At 39.3% G+C, this 10,149-nt stretch overlaps 1 protein-coding gene and 1 long non-coding RNA gene across 4 annotated transcripts in view; one reads left to right on the top strand and one right to left on the bottom strand.

The window, feature by feature from the left end:
• Positions 1-279: 279 nt before the first annotated feature.
• Positions 280-8,025, top strand: LOC111268199 (putative peptidoglycan muropeptide transporter SLC46; the record flags this gene model as incomplete). Its single annotated transcript, XM_022847021.2, is given in 9 exon segments — positions 280-561; positions 707-878; positions 3,557-3,828; positions 3,950-4,208; positions 4,573-4,812; positions 5,733-5,816; positions 6,050-6,120; positions 6,351-6,436; positions 6,594-8,025. Coding segments are annotated over 9 exon segments (1,605 nt in total), but the record flags the coding sequence as incomplete, so codon positions are not given.
• The window catches only part of LOC111268201 (uncharacterized), a 4,936-nt gene continuing 2,612 nt past the window's right edge, over positions 7,826-10,149 (bottom strand). For all 3 annotated transcript variants that reach the window (XR_002685069.2, XR_002685068.2, XR_015314113.1), the window contains one exon: positions 7,826-7,966. This is a non-coding gene — a long non-coding RNA (uncharacterized LOC111268201). The remainder of the gene's footprint in view (positions 7,967-10,149) is intronic.

Here is a 10,149-nt window from a genome sequence, read left to right as displayed (position 1 = left end):
AGCTAAACTTCTAATTATAAAAAGAGCTCTCAAAAGCTGGGACTGCGTGAAAAAAATGTGTTAATTTTTTTCGTTTTTAGAGTTGAAACGCTCGTGTTCTGTTAAGTTAGGGGATGCTTTTCGAATGTGGATTGTGCAAAAATACCACGTATTACAAAGCCGCAAAGCTTCTAATAGCATGCATTAATAAGAGGTCAGCGGCACGTGGGCAGGTCTCAAGCAGGTAACTTGGCCCAACTTTAATGTACAATACGTCGCTTTTGTTTATTTCGCCTCCAGTGTTCAGGCACGATGGACAAAGCCGACCCAACGCGCACGTTACACGCGTCGGTAGGCTCCGTTTCTTTTCCTTCACCAGATGAATGCTGCCCAAGGCCGCCCCCTGCGCCTGCAAAAGCCGCTCAGAGCCATCCAAACAGTTTTGTTTCACCCACAGTAAAGCCCAGAATAAAGGCAGTGTTTAACTTCATACGGGATCTTAAGCTTGAAGCGTTTCTTCTGGTGTACGTGATGGCCTTCTCGATGAGGCTCATTACTACGCAGGACATATTGCTCATAAAGGTAAGATATTGATACTGGCAGGCTAGAAAACTAGAGGAATTAAATTTCGTAAATATGTTGTAAATCTTTGCAAACCTCATCTTATAACTATGTTGATTAATGTTGAAGTTTCCGCACGATTTGTCCTTTTCTTTTTTTGTTGTAGGCATGCCTTCAGCAGCAGAATATCTCCGATGCTGAGTGTGCGAAGCCGTCTGAAGATTTAAAATCCCGGATTGAACGTGAGGCAAACACGGTCAACCTATATACTATACTCGTTCAACTTGTGCCTTCAGCCATTCTGTCTATCTTCGTCGGAACCTGGAGCGACAAATATGGTTTGTGTCTATCATGCTGCGTCAGTGGTTAGACCTATAGATGAGATGATCAGGAATCACAGTCAATTCACATATTGATCTGAATATACCGTCACGCTTTATATGCTAGTATCTCAAACTCATATAGAAAACAGACCTAAAGATCACCGAGATATTGAGACATCTCGGCGGACCAGAAAACATACATCATTTGTAACGAAGAGACTAAAGATTGTCACCATCAGCGTTAATTTAAATATCCTGGCTGAATATAACGCCTACAAGGCCTTCACGACGAGGTCAAGCGCAGTTAGTACTAACGCAGAGCTTCAGATATTCATATATACGTAGTGTAGTTCTTTCGAATCACACGAAGTGTTTCATAAACGCTGGGATTTCGTTGGAATACGGATATACGGCAAAACATCACGACATTAAATTATCTATGTAGCTCATTTACGTACTGTAAAATGTGTCCCGTGCCATGTGAGTGCCTGATATGAGCGGCGTTATATATATATATGCATGTAACTTTACTACGAGATAGGTGTGTTTGCCTGCGAGGATCAAATGATGTTATCACCAAAGTGATTTGTTGTGAATTGGCTTTGTTACGGTATAGTGGACCACTAACGGGGTTGGTTACCTTAGCTGCAAGAAAATACCAGTATGAGTTGTTACTGCAGCACTGAATTAATCCTCTTCGAGCTTTCGCCAGCTTGCCATTGTATTTCCATCAGCGCATTGGAGATTTCGCCAAATATTCTCCAGTCAAACAATTTAAAAGACACAGACAAGTAATGGCACTCGTAGATGACTGGCAGGCTGACCAGTCACACTGAAAGAATAAAGGATGAACCTGTTATTCATTGTGTCAATAACACCCAATAACTTTTCAGAAATATCATCCCTAGCACAGCCAGCTTCTCTCTGTCTGTGTGAATAGCTAGCTATTCTGTGTAATGGATTCGTTTGTTTGTTCGGTGAGCTCTATCGTTTGAACTTATTTTATTCATTCGGCCGGCCGACGCCAATGCCAGACCGACCGGTCCGCAGGCCCAATGAGTAGTGATTGTTACTAGTGGGTTGTTCTTGTTTTCAGTGCTGAGGATGATGTCGGCTCCAGATATATGCATATACTTGCATAGACATACATAATCAAGGGCTATACAAAAACTATCACGAGACATTGACGATTCGCCAGACGTAATTCCTTTCGTTACGAGCGCGGTTGTTCCGGTATCACCATCACCGTCGCCTTCAGAAGACATAGCAGGGTTGATTTTCTTTGGCTGTACGATAGAGGTTGGACAACCGCTTCTAGGAAACGAACGACTGTCTCATCGTAGCGGGATCATAAGGCAGAGCTAAATAGGACACACGAATACACCAACAGGGCCATGGAGCACATTAATTTACGCAATGGTTTTTTGATGCTAGCATCAGCGTGATAACACCGAACGATTTCGACTCATAGAACGCTTATGGGAGACCAAAGTAAAGAGTGACAAACTATACCTACTTGCTATGGAGGCATCGAAAGACAAACGTGGAGAAAGGCGATGAACTCTGCCAGATTTGAGGTGGGCCATAGTTGTCTACTGTCTATAACGGTACTACAATGCACTTTCAGCACCGATCGGAGATTTCTCCTGTATATGTATGTGGATTTATGCATGTTTGTAGACGTTATAGAGATGTACACATAAATGTACTTTTGGTCGTACACGGTGGTTCATAATCTAATTCATGGAACAGGACGAAAATTGGCGCTAGCTGACTATATCTACAGATGTCTCTGATCTCAAAAACTAGCGACAATGTTGTGTTTTGCGTTCACGCTCATTAGTGGTACGCGTACGGCGACGCCTATTGTGTGGCCGTGGCTGTCATTTAATTCGACTGATATGACGCTAGGGACAGCTTGTGAGGGTCAAGAAGTTTCTTCTCATTTGTATTGCATATAACTTTCAACTGTTGTACGGAGAACACAAAACCCTTTACATGTGGTATCCTAACAAAGGTACAGGTGCATCGAGAAGAAGGGGCTTCGCAGCATTGGAAAGATTATTTCATTTATTGTCACTATCGTATGGGGAAAAGTCAAGACGGGCGGCTGTCAATGTTAACTAAATATCAATGATCATGATGGCGTACTGAATTCTAAAATAGTACAGTATGGTAAAAATATTCGTTGCAGATTTTAAAAATAACATTTATTGGCAACGATGGTTTCATAGCATTTTTGCAGTGGGGCATACGTCCTGAAGTACGCAGGGCTTTACGAATTTTTTTTTTTTGCTAAACTTTTCTGTGGATTATTGATGTAGATATGACTGTTTTGTATTGTGCAGACTAAAAAAAAAACTCATCTGTTTATATATAAGCTAGTGTCTAAGAGCAGTTAATTCTTGCAAAAGTTTTTGCTAATACACTAAGCTTACGCCACAAAAGTCCACGTTCAAAATCAGGTACACATGCATGGCGTCTGCCGACTCCTTTTGATTAAAACCCCGCAAAAATGCAAGAAACGAGCACGACGACGTTAGCTTCCGCCCGAAGATTGTCGCGAGCAAAAAAATATAAGAAAATAACACGTTATTGTATAGCAGTTCTAAAATAAAAAAAAAAGTTAATTTCCGGATTGAGCCGATCTACATTTAAAATAGGTATTGCTTGTTCGGCGGGGCTTTCTTCAGGCAACAAAATCCCAATTCTTGTGGCCGTCGTCGGAGGAATGGTATGCGATGTCTGTAATATTCTCGTTGCGATGTCTCTGTCGAGCTCCTTGTATTGGTCAGTTTTAGCAGCTTTGTCTAACGGCCTTTCGGGTGGCCTTGTGTGCGTTTGGGCCGCCGTATATTCGCACGCGACGATTTCCACGACTCCGGAATTAAGGACTCTGAAGTTTCTAATGATTGGCCTTGCTATACAGCTTGGGTTCCCCTTCGGACAGTTTGTCTCCGGTCAGGTTGGTTGTTATATATCCTTTTTTTTTCAACTTTTAAGTACGATTTCTGAGGGTAGCTTCGTAGTGTATTCGTTTTCTATAGGAATAATGAAGGTTTTCACTTGCTTTTTTCCCACTAAAGGTATTTAAATCCTGGGGCTACGTTCCTGTATATATGTGCTCCTGGACTCTAATGTTCGCATGTTTCATCTGGATGGTGGTAGTAGTTCGGGGTCAAAGAAATCCAGACGTCAGTTGGACCCAGATGGCTGGTGATTTTTTTAAACTCGACAACTTTATGGAGGGTGTGAGGACTACAATGAGACAACGACCGCATTCGGGAAGACGGCAGATCCTCTTTATGCTGATTACAATGTGCATCATTGTCCTTAATGCTGAAAGTAAGTGCTTGTACATAAATCAAATAACTCATTTAGCACTCTCCAGCAAGGCAAACTACAGTAATCCTTTTTCCTCATATTCACAACTCTAGCGCAGGACCAAAGGTCAAATGAAGATAGAATATATTATTTAAGATATTGCGTTAACGTAACATGTATCTAAAAGTGAGGCCCGATATTCGTGAACAAAATTTACCCATGAAAATGTATATATGTATATATATCTATATACAATATGTATATATACACATTGTATATGTATGCACACATATTTTCACATTGATTCATACACTTGATGGAGTAGTGGCACTATGGATCTATCAGCCAACCAAGTGTAACTCATTATGGGATTATTTCTTGACAGCTACCCGCTCGGTGACGTACTATTTCGTGAAGAAACAATTTGACTGGTCTCTGACCAAATATTCAAATGTGACATCCTTGTTTGCTCTGACCAACCTTATCTCGCTTGGACCCATCGTTCTAATTCTCACCAAGGGACTTCGAGTACATGACCTTACTCTGTCAATCATAGGAGTCTCTTCCATGATGCTGCAGAACTTTACGAGGGGTCTAGCCTTCAGAGAATGGATGTATTATACAAGTAAGTACGATCTATGAAGCTTGTCGTTAGACCATTTTGAAAATTATGTATAAAATAGGACAACATACGCGGTATGTTAGATAAGCCTGGTGAATGTGACAAGCAATTTCTATAATTACAAATTTCCGATATTTGTGTATACAAATAGCTTGCTTGAAATTCCTGTCCAAAACTGATTCAACATCAGTTCGGCTTTTTTATCAGCAGCTATCGTAAGAGGGGTATGACCTAGTAGGTGTCACTTATTTTTGAAATTGTTGCTAACTTTCGATGGCTAAGTAAGGCATACGTATTCGTACTGCTCGTTATCATGTTCTACTGAGCATCATTGATCGATATAGCCGACCTCGGTTAAAAAAAAAAAAAAAAAAGCTCGTTTAATAAATTTCCCAGAATGTAAGTTCCTCTTGATTTGCAGCTAATGGGAAGCAAATATCAAGCTACACTGGTGCTTTTTCTGCTTTTTTTTTTTTACATTATGTAAGCATCATAGACAACTTGTATAAACATTGCTATATATGCGCCATGGTGACGCCAAACGATCATAGTAAAAGCTAAACCGATGCCTTACGAGCAAAAAACGGATAGTTGCTTTAATACATTGGTATAATAATCATAGTATTTATTATGTATAATAGCTATTATATAGGTACAAATACAAATCACTTATGTATAGCATACAATTGTTGTTTTGTTGCAGTATGTAATGAAATTAATTAAATATGGCTAGCAGACATGAAAAGAAAAAAGCCAGTTCAATACGCACTGATCGTCCGTGCTATATTGCAAAGGGAACGATTATCCTTTTAGGCGCATACAAATCAAAACAATTTTAGCATGGTCAAGAAGAACATTCTCCTTGCTTCTTTGACCAGAAAACAACCAAAGATTATTGTATAGACATCATGATTTCTTTCTAGGTGGAATCCTGGGTGTTGCCGGCGGAGTATCAACTATTGGCATTACGTCGTACGTTTCGCGGGTAATATCTCAAAAAGAGATTGGTAAGGATTAGCATTAATAAATTTCTTCTATAGGCCACGTGTAGAGATTCAAAGTATGCTCAATACTCTAGGCTAATCAAGTATCTAAAAATGAAGACAACGAACAAGTGGCTCATCACATGTAGTTATTAAGCCTATAATTACCGCGTTTTAAAAAACAAGGTCGTATTAAAATCAAGTCAGACATATATATATATATAGTAGTAGATTTACTGAAGATCGTATGTTTTCAGCTCGAATGTTCAGCTTCTGGGCCGCTTGTGAAGCAATGGTACCTGTTCTGGGAGATGTCATGTCGTCACAGGCAAGTGTGACATGAACGCTTGGGTTCAACGTGCGTTAAGCCATTAAATCCAATAAACATACGTGTCGCATTTGTACTGTACAAACGACCACCTACCCTTTTCATTTTGTTTTTCGCCCACATCGAAATTTGTATGAATTCATCGAGTTGTTATATTTAAAAACGTTTTTGTTATTACATCGTTTTAATAACAGTTGCTTGCACTGTTCAAATATAATAATATCTTTCAGGTATTCAACGCCACAATCGACGTTTTTCCTGGTGCCCCATTTGTTATATCATCAGTTCTCCTCGTGTTGGCTTTAGGATCGCTTATGTAAGCACAATTAAATGTTTTTCCATGTTAGCGTTTAAAGTTTTTTTGCAGTGAAGCACAGAGCAATATCTTTGGATATAGAACTTTTTTTTTAAAAATTCACTTTTTTGAGCTTTCTTAGCTTGAGATTTCGTATTCGGTTCTAAATGTTACGCAGTTACTGTTATGGGAGATCTCAATCCGACCTGTTTGAGCCGTTCGAGAATGACGGTATCTCTCAAGCACCTAACCACAACGACGATGAGCATTACCAAGGTTCCGAGATGGTACATCGTTCGGGTTCGAGTCCAGTTTAAAATTGCTTAGCCCTATAGCGCTTTGGAGTGAAACGAACCAACAAAAGGCGTGCAAACCATGTGTCTGAGGAGGCTGTTACTATGCTGTGTTATCAGCGGCGGTGGGGTCCAACCCCATTTTGATTCTGCCCGGCACTTGACGACCATCACACGCCGATATGGGTAAATGAGTGCCGGAAACGTTACAGCGAACGCGGATTATGCGATGGCGGCATGAACGTATCGCTATATTTAACATGTTACGTATTGTACAAAGATTTCCTCATACACATATACATTAATGGGTGCTTGTGTAAAGCCTACACAGTGTTATAAATAAGCCAGAAATAGAATTAAAACGGTGCATTTGGGAAGTTAAAGTTTAGCTTGCTCAGGAAATGCTGTGATATCTCGTGCGCGGTATGAATTGTACAATGCAAACGTCCTTAATAATGTCACATTAATGCCTTGTTGTAGATATGAACGGGTAAGGGCGGGGGAAGAAAAGCGGGGGCATAACCAAACCTCTGAATTATAGCTGCGAGAGAAAAACGGCCATATCATTTCGAAATGAGAAGTTGTTACTTGCAAAGTATGTTACAGTTTTTGTCGATTATCAAAGTAGATCAACATAAAGTCCAACCCACATATATAGCGGAAATCAAGTTGAATAGTGTTTGTCATTGAGGGTAACCTGTATCCACTATGTGCATCATTTTAACTATGCATAGGTGGCGTTTTATTATAAGGCGTAGTCCTGTCCCTTTGAATTAATAATCGACTATGTAGTCTATGAGAAAGTGTATTTTTACTTATAAGAGCATCTCGTATAATATAGCATCATTATTATAATACATATAACTGCTGATTCAGATGAGAACTTCAGAGGAGAAGCAGAGAGAGAGAGAGAGAGAGAGAGAGAGCTTGCCCGAGGAACTCGTCTAAAGGAGAACCAAGTTTCAATTCAAGATCATTTACGCCCATACTAAATGTGGCTTTATTTTCTGCGCTAAGTGAATTTGTATCTTATATGCCACGTCTCCATATCGTAATTATTTACCAAACAACGGGTGGTATTATTGCTTACTACATAGTCCTAGAACAGAGGAAGACTCACAAATACTGTTTCTGTGAGTGCCTTGAGTGCTTCCGTGCTAGTCTGCGAAAACGTGGCCTGTTGTTTTGTCTGCCTTCTCTACTTGTATCCAGCCGTTGACCCGGCAATATTGTGAACTTGATCGACGTCAATTGATGTCTATAAAAAAAAAAAAAAGTAAGGAATAGAATAAACGTTACGTGCATGATTAAAAATTACTATTTAATTCTGTTCATTTCTGCTAGCATACGCCGAGAAACAATGTTCGTTTGCTTTTTCTATAGTGTAGGTACAAGTTATATACTATATATAACCTGTACCTACATGTAATTTTTGTATAAGTTTTAGACGATTTCCATGTATTTCCTTATAAACATACATATATATCGTTAAAACGGCCTCAATTACATACAGTGGCCTTTGAGAAAGAATGTTTATATCAAACAGCGTATAGAGGATAGATCTAACGTACGATCGGGCGCGTTACATCTTTTAAAGTAGGGAGCACTTTTGATTTGACCGTTCATATTGGAAATATTACAGAGTTTTGGCAGATTTACTATCCTCTTTCTTCAAAAACAGACGTCCCTGTTGGCGATTAAAGCTACATTTTTCCCTGCAGTAGACGCGATTGTTTCAGTTGGAACCACGGTTGTCTCGGAGCAGTAAAATTGCAAAAGGAAGCCACGGAAGCAGACGCACTTTAACCTTTGTAAATATAGTGACGAAATTAGAATAGATAAGTTTTTATATATATATATATATATATATATATCCTACTTTTTGTTTGCATCGGCAAAATGATAATGTTCATATCGTTTATATAGCTGGGATTTTTTAAATGAAGGAAAATTTGTTATAAATGTTTTATCGATTCTTTATTTTAAGTAAGTGCTTTCAAGCTTACCCCTCAAGTCGAATTTTTTTATTGGATTGTGTCTGAAGCAACACTAGAAAGCTGAAGCTAAGCTTTCCGAGGCTAGTCACCACTCTTCGACTTGTAGTTCCGATAAAAGAAAAACTATGATAAAAAAATAAATAAAAATAAAAAAAATTAAAAGGCTCGAAAATAGATTTGAACGATGTCACAAATGTGGTATGTATCGTATGTATATTTCACGAGCACAATGAAATCTGGAGCCGCCTTCTAATATGCGGTCACTTGATTTCTATTGGAAATCAGGTTTCAAAACTTAATTGGTTTGTTGTACTTAAGTGAGAAGGATACGCTACGCAGGTGTCGTAGCTATAAAGTTTGGCTGGACTTAACTTACTACAAGGCGGTTGAATGCCAGACCGCATAAAACGCAATGGTTGGCTCTCTGCGCGGTGTAGGACTTGGCTGAAAAATTTTACAGAAACAACACGCCTACACGTGAACGTAAATGATACCGGGGGGACATTTTGATGTATTTCCGGTACTAAGATTCGAGTATAGCAAATAAATCATATTCAAACGATTTTAATCTTCCCACATCACAGTGCAGATGAGGCGGTGACACATTGTGTGAGCGGTACATCCTAGCAACCTATAATTAGACGATATGAACCGAAAATGCAAAATGTTTAATTAAAAAAAAGAAATTGTTTCACCCCAAATAGACGAAATGTGGCAGCGCATACATTGTTAGGGCGCTTACGTACATACCCTTTTCGAGCCTCTAAAAAATATTATTTTTAATGTATTTATGTAGAATTGCGGTTGATTCATTCGCTCGTCTTCTTTATTTTACGATATCCCCACGCGCCACCGTGCATAACATGGTAAGTCGTTTGTATATGATAGAGATGAGTGTGTGCCAAAATACGACAGGATGAATTGATTAGCGCGTTTTTTTTCTCAGGTAGATTGCAACAGTAAAGCATCAGTTATAACAGCAGTAACTATTAGATAACGGGTACAAGCCGTTGACACCCTGAATCTGAATAAGGATCATTCGAATGGTGCCAACGGTCTGAAAGGTGGACAGAGCAGAGCAACTCGTATTGCAGTAGAAATTTGCCGTGTCGTCAAAGAAGTAGTTTATTAAAGTGACGCAATAGAGCTAAGCTTACCGCCTCGTTAATTACAATTGATCAGATCATTTGTCTTCATGATATAATGGAAATCTAGTGATGAATATGCTCACCTAGATCGATGCACCTGTCCTCAAAAGCTCCACGTAGTCAACCTAGGAAGAACACTGAACACCTGCGTCTACGAAACGATGCGTCGTCGGATGAACGGATCGACGTTCAACATATAGTTACGTGACGAACCCAATTTTCATGTTAATTAAACTATCGAAAGTGAACGTAGTTTACAACATAATGAAACTGTCGAGGTACATGTTTTTTTATAT

This window comes from Varroa jacobsoni, unplaced genomic scaffold (genome assembly GCF_002532875.2).
Source record: "Varroa jacobsoni isolate VJ856 unplaced genomic scaffold, vjacob_1.0 scaffold_1264, whole genome shotgun sequence".
NCBI classification, from domain to species: domain Eukaryota; kingdom Metazoa; phylum Arthropoda; class Arachnida; order Mesostigmata; family Varroidae; genus Varroa; species Varroa jacobsoni.
The sequence above is the reverse complement of the archived record's forward strand: the minus strand, read 5'-3'. Positions and strand labels throughout refer to the sequence as shown.